Here is a 15,942-nt window from a genome sequence, read left to right as displayed (position 1 = left end):
CAAGCACTCACCGACTGCCGACCACACCCGCGTCTTTCAAACATGCGACAGAGCGAACGTCAAGAGATTGCGCGAACAAAAAAGATATGGAGATAGCATTTCCTAGCAGCTATGTGGTTGACCGTTTCCCTACCTACCCACCATGGTCGCTACTGCCTCCGTCTGATTTCATATTCTCCGCTAATTCTACCATTTGTTTACCGTCCCTAAGATCGGTGTCTCGGGTCGGCAACTTTTGGTCCTGCATTAGCCAATATCGACTCTATTGTTGTCTTTAGAACCGTCTTTTACTTTAGTACCCCTCTTTGCAGAGGTTTAAAAAATACTCCCGAGTCGGACTATTCAGGACAGCTAATTATTCAGAGACACCTGATCTGAAATGTCGACCTCAAACGATCAGCCTACCCCCCACGATGAAGAACTACCAGGAGGATGGATAGAGACCCCAGCAGAGCCTAACCGCCAACATTCCTTCCCAAATCAACGGCCTTCTTATACACCTCGAGGACTATCGACTATCACAAACAGTAACACTCTTTTAAGCTATGATGGTGGATCAGAGCACCAGATCACCGAGCTGGCGCCAATCGCGAGAGAATTATCTGCTGTTTCACCTTCTAGCATGAGGAAGGAAGTGGGGTTGGGTGGTTATGTTAGGCCGAGCGCGAGAGGATTGATTGCCACTGAGCCCGACGAAGATGAGTACAGCGAGAAAAATGAAGTATTTGAACCTATCAAGTCAGCCTCTAGCACGCATAACCAGCCTGCCCTGGCAAAGACTGCGTCGGGCAAAACAATTACGGAAGACGATTTGTTTCAGGTACTATCAAAGCGAAGAACAAATGCGCTTGGCCGGCAAAGCACTGCCTCCACTGTGGATCCTGAATATAACGAGGAGCAAGAGGAAATTAATAAGCTGATGTCCCGGATGTTTGGTCGCACTCGGCAAGAGAACTCAGAAGAAGAGAAGACGAGGCATGTTGGAGTCGTGTTCAAACATTTGACAGTCAAAGGCATGGGTCTTGGTGCCGCGCTGCAACCAACCGTTGGGGAATCCTTCCTGGGTCTGCCGCGCTTTCTAAAAAACCTCATTACCAAAGGTCCACGCCAGGTAGCTAGCAAACCTCCAGTACGAACTATTATTGATGACTTTTCGGGTTGTGTGAAGCCCGGAGAGATGCTCCTGGTACTGGGCCGGCCTGGTGCTGGTTGTTCGACGTTTCTGAAAGTAATTGGTAACCAAAGATTTGGTTACGAAAACATCGAGGGTGATGTTACGTATGGCGGGACTGACGCGAAAGAGATGGCTAAAAAATACCGCAGCGAAGTTCTCTACAATCCCGAAGAGGATCTTCACTATGCCACACTAAAAGTAAAAGATACGCTCAAGTTCGCCCTGAAAACCAGGACTCCCGGCAAGAGTTCACGCAAAGAAGGGGAGTCAAGAGGCGACTACGTCCAGGAATTTCTCAGAGTTGTGTCGAAACTTTTCTGGATTGAACACACAATGAACACAAAGGTTGGAAATGAATTCGTGAGGGGTGTATCAGGGGGTGAAAAGAAGCGCGTTAGCATTGCCGAAGCGATGATCATGAAAGCCTCCGTTCAATCATGGGATAACAGTACCAGAGGTCTTGATGCTAGTACCGCTCTGGAATATGTCCAAAGCTTACGGTCTCTCACCAACATGGCTCACATCTCAACTAGTGTTGCTCTCTATCAGGCAGGAGAATCTCTTTTTAATTTGTTTGACAAGGTACTGCTGATAGATGAAGGCCGCTGTTGCTACTTTGGACCCACAGATCATGCTGCCAAATACTTTAAGGATCTTGGTTTTATGCAACCTGATCGCTGGACTACTGCAGACTTTTTGACATCAGTGACTGATGAGCACGAACGGCACGTCAAGGAAGGCTGGGAGGATCGCATTCCACGTTCGGCTAACCAATTCGGAGAAGCCTTCCTCAAAAGTGAGAGATACCAACAAAACATAACGGAAATTCGAGAATTCGAAGAAGAGACCAAAAGAATGGCAGAGGAGCGCAGTGCTGCACGAACAAAGGCCACCAAAAAGAAAAATTATACACTTCCTTTCTACAAGCAAGTCACTGCTTGTACAAAGCGACAGTACTTAGTCATGATCGGGGACAAGCAATCACTCGTAGGGAAGTGGGGCGGAATTCTATTCCAGGCTTTGATTGTAGGAAGTCTGTTTTACGATCTGCCGAAGACTGCCACTGGAGTTTTTACAAGAGGTGGTGTCATCTTCTTCATGCTCCTATTTAACGCTCTGCTTGCATTAGCTGAATTGACAGCTGCTTTCGAGAGTCGACCCATCCTACTCAAGCATAAGAGCTTCTCATTCTATCGACCTTCCGCTTATGCAATCGCCCAGACGGTTATGGATTGCCCTTTAGTATTCATCCAGGTTGTCATTTTCAATGTGGTCGTTTACTTCATGGCGAACCTCCAAAGGACAGCATCCCAATTCTTCATCAGTGTCTTGTTTTTATGGCTCTTAACCATGACCATGTATGCGTTTTTCAGGAGTATCGGTGCTCTCGCAGGCTCGCTCGACACAGCCACGAGAATCACAGGCGTGGCAATCCAGGCCCTCGTTGTTTACACAGGCTATCTCATTCCTCCGAGAAAGATGCATCCGTGGTTCTCTTGGCTGCGGTGGATAAACCCCGTGCAGTATGGTTTTGAAGCTCTGCTATCAAACGAGTTTTACAATCTCAAGCTTGAGTACTGTCGCCCGTTTCCCTTCTCTGAGAGCCCATCGTTAATGTTCGATGTTACTGCAGGTGTGTGCCACCGTATATCGTTCCAATAGTCCCAAATGCTTTGCCCCGGTATCAGTCATGCACTATTCAAGGAAGCACCCCAGGTTCGCTCACTGTCAGCGGCGCCAATTATATTCAGGTAGCTTACGGCTACTCTCGATCGCACCTTTGGCGGAACTTCGGCTTCATCTGTGCTTTTTTCATATTCTTCGTCTTCCTGACAGCACTTGGAATGGAGCTGCAGAAGCCAAACAAGGGTGGCGGTGCCGTAACCATTTATAAGAGAGGTCAGGTCCCTTCCGCTGTCGAGAAAGCAATGGAGAAGAACACTCAGCCTAGGGATGAGGAAACAGGGGAGGTCCATGCTGCAGGTGCGGGAGATCCTAAGGATGAGCCAAGCAGTGGTAGCGACAATGAGGCATCGAAGGGCGTGGCGAGGAGCGACACGATCTTCACATGGCAAAACGTCAACTACGCAATTCCATATGAGAAGGGCGAAAGGAAGCTACTACAAGATGTTCAAGGCTACGTGAAGCCAGGAAAGCTGACCGCATTAATGGGTGCATCTGGTGCTGGTAAAACCACGCTACTCAATACCCTAGCCCAGCGCATACGGTTCGGTGTAGTCAGCGGCGATTTCCTTGTTGACGGGAGGCCGTTGCCATCGTAAGAGCCTTTCCACTTAGAAATATGAAGAAGCATTCGCTGACCTAATTTCTAGGTCCTTCCAAAGGTCAACTGGTTTTGCCGAACAAATGGTAAGTACATCAAATGCCAAAGATTCATCTTCGGTCATTAATCTGCTGTGCCCAATAGGATGTACATGAGTCGACTGCCACTGTAAGAGAAGCATTGCGATTTTCTGCCAAGCTGCGACAGCCGAGAGAAGTACCACTTGAGGAGAAATACAACTATGTTGAAAAGATCATTGACCTTCTCGAGATGCGAGAAATCGCAGGCGCTGCCATTGGGAAAGTAGGGTCCGGCTTAAATCAAGAACAGAGGAAACGGGTCACGATTGGTGTCGAGCTGGCAAGCAAACCAGAGCTCCTCATGTTTCTTGATGAACCCACGTCAGGATTGGACTCTGGGGCTGCTTTCAATGTCGTCAGATTTCTGCGCAAGTTGGCAGATGCGGGGCAAGCAATCCTCTGCACGATTCATCAACCTTCTTCGGTTCTCTTCGAACACTTTGACCAGCTTTTATTACTGAAGAGTGGCGGCAGGACTGTGTACTTCGGAGAACTTGGGCATGACAGCCGAACCTTGCTGGACTACCTCGAGAAGAATGGCGCAAAAAGGTGTCCTCCTAAGACTAATCCCGCGGAGTATATGCTAGAAGCCATCGGCGCCGGAAATCCCGATTATAATGGGAAAGATTGGGGTGACGTGTGGGCGAGCTCACCTGAAAATGAGAGATTGACCAGAGAGATACAGGATATTACCACCAATCGCCGTAGCGCCGCGACAGGAGACAAAGCACGGGATGAACGAGAGTATGCTATGCCATTGAGTACGCAGCTATACGCTGTTATATACCGCAGTTTCACAGCAATGTGGAGGGATCCACCCTATATCATGTAAGGGGACCTTGAAAAGTTTGCGCAACACAATATTGACTGTGGATAGAGGAATGTTCATGCTCCACATCTTTACGGGCCTATTCAACACATTCACCTTCTGGCATTTGGGGAATAGTCAGATTGACATGCAATCCCGCCTCTTCTCGGCTTTCATGACTTTAACAATCGCTCCGCCTCTAATCCAACAGCTGCAACCGCGATATCTCAATATGCGGTCAATATACGAGTCGAGAGAAGGCAACTCCAAGATCTACTCGTGGGTAGCGTTTGTCTGTGGTGCTATCCTGAGCGAAATACCGTATCGGATTGTCGCCGGTACAATATACTGTATGTGTCATCTCTTCAACTTTTGGGCATCGAGATGAGTGGTAGTCGCTAACCGCGAGTAGGGTGCTGTTGGTATTGGGCCACGTGGTTTCCTAGAGATACATACACGTCGGCTAGTGTCTGGCTGTTCATCATTGCCTTTGAGATGTTCTATCTTGGATTTGGCCAAGCCATCGCGTCCTTCTCTCCCAATGACCTGCTGGCTTCGTTGCTAGTTCCTATATTCTTCACGTTTAGTAAGCGCAGCCTGGATGTGCACCGTCATGTATTCTTCACGTTTAGTAAGCGCAGCCTGGATGTGCACCGTCATGTATTCTTCACGTTTAGTAAGCGCAGCCTGGATGTGCACCGTCATGTTCTTTACTGACTTCTGCAGTTGTCAGTTTCTGCGGTGTGGTTGTCCCGTACGCGGCATTGCCTTATTTCTGGCGGAGCTGGATGTATTGGGTCACGCCATTCAAGTATCTCCTCGAGGGCATGCTTGGCTTGATCACTGATGGAGTTCCCATCCAGTGCGACAGATCGGAGCTTGCGATATTTGACCCACCACCGGGACAGAGCTGTCAATCGTATGCCGGGCCATACGCTGAACGAATAGGCGGGTATGTGCGGACACAGCCGAACGGCAGTTGTGGATTTTGTCAGTATTCGAACGGTACTCAGTTTGCGGCGAGCTTCAACGTGTATCCAAAATATATATGGAGAGACTTTGGGATATTTTGTAAGTGGAATGGTATTGCTTTGAGATAAATAAATGATTGATAGGTTGCGATAGGGGTATACGTAATCTTCAACTTCGCTGTTGTATTCATCTGCTCCTGGCTTTACCTCCAGGGAGGACGCAAGATCAGGTCATTCTTCAGCCCAACGGCAAGGAAGAACGGGAAGGAGATGAGGAAGAGGCATGAAGGTGATAAGGCGTAGTGCCGTATTTTCGGCCGCGGGGCAAAGCCCTAACAAGGTGGCTAAGTTGTCAAGGATGTGGTCAGCCGCGGTAGTGGCAGTAGCAATGGTGTCATCCTTACGGAGGACATTTCCCCTTCCTTTTTGGGGCTACCGGTTTTCCTCCATAAGGTTGCCCGTAAGGACATTGACGTTTCGGGGTCTTGGGCGGGTTTTAGGGGCAGAGACCGCCCAAAATCTTGTTGCTTAGCGATCGCTTTTCGCGCAGTCCTCCGTATCGGAGCCGCATTTGCTTCCGGGAGTGGCGTACGATCTCGGAAACGAAGCAGTGGGTGAAACCGGAAGAGCAATAAGTGAGTGGGGCGAGTGCAACGAATGTGATTATTTCATGGAGGATGGTCTGGCCATGACTGGTGGCTGCATGCAAGTGGCGGTGTGTAATTGAAGTAATTGTGTAACTGTAACTTTGTGATTCGGGGACTGGACGGGTGCACGCGGCGCTGGTGCGTGACCGTGCAGAGCCAGCAACGCTGCGTACCTGGACGTCGGAAAGCTTCGGAAAGCTTCGGAGAGCTTGGCGTGGCCCGCCCCGGCGTGCAGGTGACGATAAATGTTCGCGTTGACAGGTACTCATGGACAGTCACGGGCAGTCATTTCGCCCTGAGAAATCTAGATTGCGCTATTATTTTCCTTTCCTGCACCTGAAATCTTCGGACTGAATGGGTTTTCGGGTGCTCGAGGCATTACAGGAGGGCCATCACTCCCGATCTGAAGTAGTCGCGTGNCATGGTCGCTTGGAGCGCGCGCTCCCAGTGACGAAATGGTCCTGACATCAGTGCGGGATGCGGGGAACGCCCTAACAAAAGGACGATCCGGTTGATGGCCAAGCTTTCTGCAGTGCGTGTGCCCCTTCTCCCAGCACCAGCCAGCTTGAGGCGCGCAAAACCACCAGAACGTCAGAATGGCTGTTGTTCTCGTTACCGAAAATCTCTCAGCCAGCGCCTCTCAAAGTCCTGTTTCCGGGAAGAATTCTTCGCAATATTCTGTTCCTCACAATTATCGTCGCAGATCTGTTTGCAAAAGACATAAGTTGAAGTGAGTAGACGCTCCAACTTGTTGCAGCTGACCCTCTCTACAGCCCGGCTTGTCTTCGTCTCTTCGTCACTCTTCGGAAGATTTAGGGCACTTCTTGACGGTTCCCGGCGTAAGCTTACGCACAGCCTCAGGTCCAATCAGCACCATCAGCTAGCATCTGGAGCACGCCACCCTGAACCAACACGAGAAGGAGCGCTGTTGTCGCTGAGACTTCTTCCGGACATCGTGGAAATGACTGGAGCTATTAAAGGAACCCAGACCCCGCCGATTCGTACTGCCTCTCCAGCTCCCTTGGCTGAAGACTTTGTCCGTCAGATCGTAGCCAAACAGCAACGAACCAATTTCCACTCTAGCTCCCTCAAGACAGCCATTCCGAAAGTCATGGTTGCTCATAGCGTAAACAAGACCGCTCTTCACCCCAGCGGTGTCCAGTGAGTATTGACGCATCACACCGACTTCCTTTGTCTACTTGCGTGCTTGAGCTGATATAATACCACTAGGCCGCAGCGTGAGCACACTGAGATTGAAGAGGAACTCCACGATAAAGCACACATTGACTATGACCGTGTTGCAATTGTAAGTTGTTGAAATCTTCACTTGTCACTATTACCACGCCACCACGCCACCACGCCACCACGCTACCACGCTACAACGCCACAACTGCCACTACTACCACTACTACCACTACTACCACTACTACCACTACTACCATTACTACCATCACTACTACCATCAATGCTCATTCTAAACTCTACTGATATCTCTACAAGGTCGCCAATCCATCAGTTGCTGCACTTTACGAAGATGCTCTCGTCTATGAAACTGGCTCAGCCATCACATCAACGGGTGCACTATCAGCATACTCTGGAGCAAAAACAGGCCGATCACCATCAGACAAGCGCATTGTGCGAGAGGAGAACTCAGAAAGCGATGTCTGGTGGGGCCCAGTTAACAAGCCAATGTCCCCCGATGTAAGTTCCCTCTGTACAGCTCTCATCTCGGCCCGCTGTTGTGTCATAAATTTTCGGCAGACGTCATCCTCAGTTTTTCACTACCGAGGGTATCCCCGAAAGGGAATATGTGCATGCGTGCGTGTGCATGTGGCGTTCCCCCGCATTTACTTGACGCGTGCAAGGGGGGTACATGCATATGCGGCTTGCTAGCCTCTTGGCATAGAACGTCGTCCATACTGCACAGCACCCCCTTGTACAAACCCCTCCCCTGTACGGATTGGTAGCGTCAAGGCAGAATTTGTCTGGAAAGAGAATGTTCATATATTCTATGCCAAGCCGTTAGCAATCCATACAGAGGAGGGGGCTGTAACATCTGTTCCCTGTCCTTTTTTTCCCGCCTCGCCGCCTCAATCACGTGCGCCCATCAAAATCCACTGACAGTTTTGGCAGATCTGGCGCATCAACCGTGAACGCGCCATTGACTACCTAAACACGAGGAACCGTATCTATGTCGTTGATGGCTTCGCTGGCTGGGATGAGCGCTACAGGATTGGAGTCCGAGTGGTCTGCGCCCGCGCCTACCATGCCCTGTTCATGCGAAACATGCTTATCAGGCCTTCGAGAGAAGAGCTTGAGGGTTTCCATCCCGACTATACCATCTACAATGCCGGTGCTTTCCCCGCCAATAGATATACAAAGGGCATGACCTCTGCGACATCAGTAGCAATCAACTTTGCCGAGAAGGAGATGGTTATTCTTGGTACTGAGTACGCCGGTGAGATGAAGAAGGGTATTTTCACAGTCCTCTTCTACGAGATGCCCGTTAAGCACAACGTCCTTACTCTACACTCATCCGCAAACGAGGGGAAGAACGGAGATGTCACTGTTTTCTTCGGTCTATCCGGTACTGGCAAGACGACTCTTTCTGCGGATCCAAAGCGCGCTCTCATCGGAGATGACGAGCACTGCTGGAGTGATAGGGGTGTGTTCAACATCGAGGGAGGTTGCTACGCTAAATGCATTGGCCTTTCAGCCGAGAAGGAACCGGATATCTTCGGTGCCATCCGATTCGGTGCCATCCTAGAGAATGTTGTTTTTGACCCCGTCACTCGTGTTGTCGATTACGACGATTTCACGCTGACGGAGAACACTCGATGGTAAGTCTCTGATTATTTGATATTGAAGCTGAGATTAACATTCGCATCAGTGCCTATCCTATCGAGTACATTGAGAACACCAAAATTCCCTGCGTCAGCTCTGGCCATCCCACAAACATCATTCTGTTGACTTGCGATGCTCGGGGTGTCCTGCCACCGATCTCGAAGCTGAATACTGAACAGACCATGTATCACTTCATTTCTGGATACACGTCTAAAATGGCCGGAACCGAGGATGGCGTCACAGAACCGCAAGCAACTTTCTCTTCCTGCTTCGCGCAACCATTCCTCGCCCTGCATCCCATGCGTTACGCCAGAATGTTGGCAGACAAGATTGCCGAGCACAAGGCCAACGCCTGGCTTCTCAACACTGGCTGGGTCGGCGCTGGTGCTACCACTGGTGGCAAGCGCTGCCCACTCAAATACACCCGTGCCATCCTCGACGCCATTCACTCCGGTGAGCTTGCAAAGGCCGAGTTCGAGACGTACGAAACCTTCAATCTCTCAGTGCCAAAGAGCTGCCCGAACGTTCCCGATGAGCTGCTCAACCCAGCGAGGTCGTGGACTGGCACGACCAACTTCAAGGGCGAGGTACGGAAATTGGGCAAGCTCTTCATGGAGAATTTCAAGAAGTACGAAGATCAAGCGACGACGGAAGTCATCAAAGCCGGTCCACATGCGTGTTGCTGCCACAACCATTAGATTTGCGAAGTAAGGGGTCAATGTTAACATTTCACCAGACTGATTAGCCCACTTTGGGCGTAGAATTTCTTGGCATGTATACCTTTCCTCTTTAGCGTCTCGGGCAACCGAGCAGCGAACGAGGATATTTCCTTTTCCTTTTCCCTTTCCACTTCTTCCAATTGTACCCATAGATTATACCTCGCAATACGTATGTGGAACGATGGCTTGAATGATAAAAATGAGGCATACCATTCATGGCTTTTAGCATGCTGAACATGACGGGTTTTATATGCGGTTAGAAGGATGGCATTGAAACATATTAGACGTTGAATAAACTCTAGCTTTTATATTACAAAAATTATTATTTTATCAAGCGAAATAGTCGAATGGATCTAATTTGAAAGAGCGGACGAAGACCGCCCATACTTTTGCAGACACTGCGAAGTCTTCTCTTGGCATTTCGGTGTTTCGATCGGAGACAAAGACCGAAGTTCAACGTTTTGACGTTTGTTAACTGGAGTCCGAGCTTTGCAACACCACCTTTCTGCTGTGCCATCACCACGAAGATACCCTCATTACAATATGCTCCTCCCAGTGACCACGTTTCAACAACACTATGAACGGGGTGCGAGAACCACATACCAACGGTGATGCCTCCATATCCATCCCCGAGAATGAACAGCTCCCTACGCCCGCCCTGTCACCAATAACAGGAAATTTGTTCTTTCCACCGGACAGCCACCTTCGACACCAAGACCGAGCGCGGGAGGAGAACTTGAGCCCCCCCGATGGTGTCCGAAGCCGGCGCCAGAGCCTCCACGATGGCAGTGCAGTAACAGATGGCTCCAACGATGCCAGACCTCTTCCACGAATCCAGAGACCAGACGGCAGGCGAAGGAGCAGCGCTGGAACCGTTGGCTCTCCAACATCAGATTCACATGATCGCGACAAGATCTTTAAACTTTCTCCTGCCCAAATTCACGAACTTACGTCTTCTCCGACGTCGCTTCCCCTTCGCGCGGCATCTCCTATCTCAGAGGATGTATCACCACTTGCCAGATCACCCACAGTCGAAGGGAAAGGACAAAATACTGAGGATCGCGGAGGTTTGGGCGTTCTGGAGGAGGAAATGGCACATAACGTGGTGATTGAAATGAGCAGTGATCGACGCAGAGCGAGTTTCTCTAGGGCTGCAGCGTCGAAACAAGGTCTAGATGGGGTGTCCGCCAAATCGCCCATGACAGACTCGAAACTCGGACGTCCAGGGCTCTCGTCAAGAGCCGTATCAACGCCGCCAGTAATACGGCGGAAACAATCATCCACGAGGAACCACAGCTTTACCCATGAAGCGGGTGGGCAACACAAGCCCACGCGCCCAATACCAGCACCTTTGAACCTCGATGATAAAGGAAGCAACGCCAACGGATCTGCTAGTCTTAAACCTCCTGCACCGCCGGATCCCGTTCCCTCCCCAATGCCATCATCCATACCACTACCCCCATTGTCAATACCAACCTATCTTCAACTAGAGCTCTCTCCCGACAAGCCATCTCCGCTGTATATCTATCGTCCCTCTACCAGCGATTTTCCTTATGAGTCCTCGAAAATAAAATTCGAGCGATTGATTAATTTTCTATTTCTACCACCCCAATTAGAACAGACCCTTGCGTTTGGTGCATTGGCCTGTCTTGATGCCTGGCTTTACATTTTTACCATTTTGCCATTGCGGTTCTTCAAAGCTCTTTGGGTTCTTATTCAATGGTGGGCTAGGAATATCGTCAAGGAGATCCGCGATTTGGCAAGTTTCGTATACTCTGGAATGGGCAGGGTCTGGAGGAGGCGACGGCAGAAGGGTGAAACCTCTACGACAGGCACCCCATCCGAGGAGGGAGCAAGATCTCGGAGGCCTTCTATCTCAGCTGTGGCATCTCCCAACCTTGCAACCGCGGTTAAAGATAATGGAAATGGTGCACACAGCTTTTCAGAACAGCAGCGAAAGCATGTACGGAGCTCTGCCTTCAGGCACCGTAGGACTAAATCTACGCCATCGACATTGCTCCCCAGCCACAAGGCAGACATACTCAAAGGTCTCCTAGTGATCACGAGTTGTGCCATACTGATGCGTTTCGATGCTAGCAAAATGTACCATGGAATTCGCGGGCAAGCAGCAATTAAGCTTTATGTGATCTACAATGTCCTTGAGGTTTGCACCATCATATATGGTCTCTTCTGTATGAAACTGACATTTTGTCAGGTCTGTGACCGATTGTTTTCCGCTCTTGGCCAAGATGTTCTTGAATGTCTCTTCTCTCGAGAGACGCTTGACCGGAATCCTGACGGCCGAAGCAAGATTGCGCGTCCGTTCTGGATGTTTATACTTGCACTGGTCTATAATGTTATCCATGCGACCGCCCTCTTCTACCAGGTCATCACCCTCAATGTGGCCGTGAATTCGTACTCTAATGCACTCTTGACCCTTCTTATGTCGAACCAGTTTGTAGAGATCAAAGGGACCGTTTTCAAAAAGTTTGAAAAGGAGAACCTCTTCCAAATCACTTGTGCGGATGTGGTGGAGCGTTTTCAGCTTTGGCTGATGCTAATGATCATTGCCATGCGAAATATCGTGGAGGTTGGCGGTCTGAGCATTGGTCTAGGCAACATCGGCGCCAGCTCCAATAACTTGGGTAGCAATACCACCAGTGCTCCAGTCAGGAGCACCAGTATCATTCCATTAAGCTTCACTATCTTCCCCAAGTGGACTGGGCAAGTCCTAGGGCCCTTTCTTCTTGTTCTGGGCAGCGAGATGATCGTGGATTGGGTAAAGCATGCATACATCACCAAATTCAACAACACCAAGCCAGCCATCTACGGTCGCTTTCTAGATGTCCTAGCTAAGGATTACTATTCCCATGTGAGTTTGGGTACTTTGGTCATGATTAGATTGCGGACTGCTAATGAAGGACTCGACAACTAGGCCTTTGCAGACCAAAACCTGACAAAACGCCTTGGTCTTCCCGTCCTTCCTCTCTCGTGCCTCTTTATCCGTGCTGTCGTGCAAACCTACCACATGTTCCTAGCCACCCACATGCCGCTCCCACTCCCTTCAACCGCTACCTCTTTGTCCACCGAACCCACAGCTACTACTTCCCCAGCAACTACAGCCGCTCTTGCTCACATCGACCACATTTTCCGCCGGGCGCTGGGAAGGTCGTCTTTTGGTGCCAGCGCCGGTGGACCAGACACTTCGTCTTTCAATTGGTGGTCCGTCGATGACCTCATCGCCTTCGCGACCATGCTTGTTGTCTTCCTCGTCGGGTACCTATTTCTGCTCGCCTTCAAGCTTGTTCTTGGTATGTGTCTTCTTAGCTTCTCGCGGAGCCGATACAAGGGCATGAAAGAGCGGGAGAGAATCGTAGCTGATACAGGGGGGAAGCGGGTCGGCGGCTGGGGTATTGTGGAGGTCGAGGAGGACAAACGCCGGTGGATTTACGCAGATGACCCGGAAGGGCTAAGGGCGCTGAGGGAAAGAGAGGCCAAAGCAAAGGAAAAGGAGGCGAAGGGGGTTGGAGAGGTGGGGTTAGGAGGCGTGACTAGGTATGCCATGGTTGCGAAGAGGATCTGGTAGAAGCAGTGAAGCGTAAACCAGGTATATATTAGTGCAATACCAACGAGCTGCACCATAAACGGGCACAGACTCCCACTTCCCTTGTGCTGATGCCAGAAATGAATCTCAGCGAAACGAGTTTTGGACTGCCAAAGCTCTTACGTTCTTCCCTTACTGAGAAGCATCCGGGGGAGCCTGGAACGAGAAGGGCGGTTCACCAACCAACAGCTCATTCTCGAACGTAACAAGAGGGAATCCCGCATCCGGCCTGGACTTCTGCCGCAACCCACTCCTCATCCCCCCGTGCCCAACCCGGCGGCAACTCAAGATCCAAGAAGATCCTGCCCATATCATTCCCATCTCTCCCACCAATCCGCACCACAAACCCCGACGCAAACACATTAACCCCACTAACCTGCAAATCCCCCAGCAAGAGCCCCTCTCCCCCACCCTCTCCTCCATCCACCCCTCATCCGGCGGCCGCACCACCACGACCAGGCCCCCCCGCCCCCGGCACGCCATGCATACTACCGACGCCGAACCGCCCCACCCTACCGGCGCCTCCCGCCTCGGCCTCATTCGGCGCGTCCAGAACCGCAGCGTACGCGCGCGCCAACCGCCGCGACGCGCGCCTCGGGGACCCGCACCACCAGATCATTGAGCCCGTACGCGAGGCACGGACGCCGCACGCTCCGCGCCGTCGGCTGGGCCCGCAGCGCGCGCCGGGTGGCGTCGCGTGGCAGAAGAAGGGGAGTATTCCCCCAGGGGGTTGAGGAGGTCGGCGTGGGGGAGGAGGATGACGATGTGGTTGAGCCGGGTTGGGGAGACATTTGGGGGAAGGAGCAAGGGGGTGGGGGGTTGTTTCTGGGAGTTTGGATGGGGGAGAGAGGTGGATGGACTGGTTTTGCTGGTTTGGATAAGAGAAGGAGAATGGTATGGTATTATCTGTCGATGCCGGATATTTTGCTCGCTGTGTGCGGCTGGGCGACTGGTAGGACGGGCTAATATGGTGGAGTTGACCTAATTGGCGGTCAACAATATCTCTCGGTCTCATTAATTGATACCACGAGACTCAAACCGTACAGATTCATTTCCTTGACCTCAAGTCTATATCAAAAGCCGCCTTCTCAAGTAAGTGATATGTTCACAGATCCTCCCGCTTCAACCTTCCCGCTTCCGTTTCAGCTGGAATGAGGTCGAATTCCCAGATCACACGAGCAAGTATAAGACGTATCTCAGTCTGAGCAAACTCTTCCTCCATGCACTCTCTGCGTCCAAGAGAAAAGAGCTGTGAAGCATTAAGAACATCATTGTAGAAGAAATATCTCTATTAACTTCTATTGGGTTTCTAGCCACCTATGAATTTATAGAAATGAAATAGTAGATAAACTAACAAAAAAGGGCCTTTTTAGAAGAAAAATGCGGTCTTTTTATACTTCTCTAGCCTACCTAGGGAGACAAGCAAGAGAAAAGATACTAGAATAGTGGAAAACAATTAGCAACAGAATAAAAGTAAAGAAAAACACTATACTAGAATTTGTAAGGGAAACTACCCCTTTTCTTTTAAAGCTCCATCGGATAAATATCCTAAAAAGCTATCCCATGCGCCGTTGAGGCGTACGCCAAAAGAGGCCCGTGCGCGAACATCAAACACCAAAGCGACCCCCAAGGACCCAATTCGGCTGTGCTTTATGCAATATACCCTTCTGTAAAGAAGGACTTTGTTGGCAGGAACGCCTTAGCCTAATTAGGACACGATAGAGTCAATTATATATCAAGTTCGGGCTCTATTATAATGATTTAAAGCCTTAATTCGTTGGTGAATCTACGGCTTCATTTCGCCAAGACTCGATTCAATCTAGAGGCTCTGGTTGGTTCGCTTGTGTGTACGCCTTTGTCAACAGCGCATGGGATAGTCAGCTTTCTTTTAACTAAAACTAAAAAAAGGGTTCTTTAAATCCTTTTCTAAAACAATAGGAAATAATAAAGAAGGTAGATGCTTTAGGGACTATAGCGTAGTATAAACCCCTACGTATCTTTTACTAGAATATAGACTATATTAGGAAGATAGAAAAGAAATGCAAAGACAAATAGGCTCTTCTCTCTTCTTAGAGAAGCTTTTTTGCACAAAGAAAGGAAGAGAGGCGCTTCTTCTATTTCTAAGTAGGACTAAAATAGCTACTAGAAAGTGGCTAATAGTAGAAGAATCTCTAAAAGGAGGTAACTCCTACTAGATTTCTAGTAAATAGACTATAGAAAATAAAAGGATAGAAATTAATTATAAATAGGACAGGGATAGGCGTTAGGATTACTTATGATTTTATTTTAATTTTTCAATTTTTCTACTATTTTTCTACCGTTTTCTTACTACCTAATAGTTGTTAGCAACCTAGTATTTTACTAGGAGGCTATAAACCCCTAGTTTAGGGATTTATAAACTACTAGGATATAGCTACTAGTATATATTAAGCTGCCTAGAAAGGATTTATATATATAAAACTATAGCGCTATAGCCTAGAGGCTGTATACGTAGTATAATACAATGGATATAAAAAATAAATAAAAACTATAGCTACTATATAAAAAGTCTCTATAATTGCCTACGCTCCAATTCTTTATACCCTATTTATTATTGCTATAATAGCATCCCCACCGGCGTATATCGAGATATTTAAGGTATAGTCTACTACTGGCGCTACTGTTACCCTAAATAGCTATCTTATAGTTAAAAGGGATACTATATAAAGTCTCTTTAGTACTATAACTATAATAAGGCCCTTAGTAGCTACTTTTATAATATATTGTTTATACCAAAATTCTATATCTATAACTACCCCTAAAATCTTAGCT

General features: G+C 49.1%; 4 protein-coding genes across 4 annotated transcripts; 3 read left to right on the top strand and 1 right to left on the bottom strand.

Moving 5' to 3' along the window:
- Positions 1 to 379: 379 nt before the first annotated feature.
- K441DRAFT_728855 (uncharacterized protein) lies at positions 380 to 5,717 on the top strand (the record flags this gene model as incomplete). The annotated part of the gene is made up of 8 exons (XM_067654181.1): positions 380 to 2,748; positions 2,808 to 3,452; positions 3,508 to 3,544; positions 3,603 to 4,366; positions 4,416 to 4,696; positions 4,759 to 4,932; positions 5,073 to 5,417; positions 5,472 to 5,717. The coding sequence occupies 8 exons, from the start codon at positions 380 to 382 to the stop codon at positions 5,618 to 5,620; spliced, it is 4,764 nt and encodes a 1,587-aa protein (XP_067501068.1). The 3' UTR covers positions 5,621 to 5,717.
- Positions 5,718 to 6,925: 1,208 nt separating this feature from the next.
- Positions 6,926 to 9,506, top strand: K441DRAFT_574455 (phosphoenolpyruvate carboxykinase AcuF; the record flags this gene model as incomplete). Its single annotated transcript, XM_067644100.1, has 5 exons — positions 6,926 to 7,125; positions 7,195 to 7,270; positions 7,465 to 7,665; positions 8,098 to 8,804; positions 8,855 to 9,506. The coding sequence occupies 5 exons, from the start codon at positions 6,926 to 6,928 to the stop codon at positions 9,504 to 9,506; spliced, it is 1,836 nt and encodes a 611-aa protein (XP_067501067.1).
- Positions 9,507 to 10,033: 527 nt separating this feature from the next.
- Positions 10,034 to 13,499, top strand: K441DRAFT_641374 (DUF747-domain-containing protein). The gene is made up of 3 exons (XM_067646647.1): positions 10,034 to 11,691; positions 11,743 to 12,399; positions 12,463 to 13,499. Exons 1-3 carry the CDS (start codon positions 10,105 to 10,107, stop codon positions 13,111 to 13,113), a joined length of 2,895 nt encoding a protein of 964 aa, XP_067501066.1. The 5' UTR covers positions 10,034 to 10,104; the 3' UTR covers positions 13,114 to 13,499.
- On the bottom strand, positions 13,222 to 14,367 carry K441DRAFT_203698 (uncharacterized protein). The gene has a single exon (XM_067640499.1). It carries the CDS (start codon positions 14,144 to 14,146, stop codon positions 13,562 to 13,564), a length of 585 nt encoding a protein of 194 aa, XP_067501065.1. The 5' UTR covers positions 14,147 to 14,367; the 3' UTR covers positions 13,222 to 13,561.
- Positions 14,368 to 15,942: the final 1,575 nt, after the last annotated feature.

The sequence above is a fragment of the Cenococcum geophilum genome (assembly GCF_001692895.1).
Source record: "Cenococcum geophilum 1.58 unplaced genomic scaffold K441scaffold_38, whole genome shotgun sequence".
Classification (NCBI taxonomy): Eukaryota; Fungi; Ascomycota; class Dothideomycetes; order Gloniales; family Gloniaceae; genus Cenococcum; species Cenococcum geophilum.
Note: the sequence above shows the minus strand (reverse complement) of the source record. Positions and strands in the feature narration are given on the sequence as shown.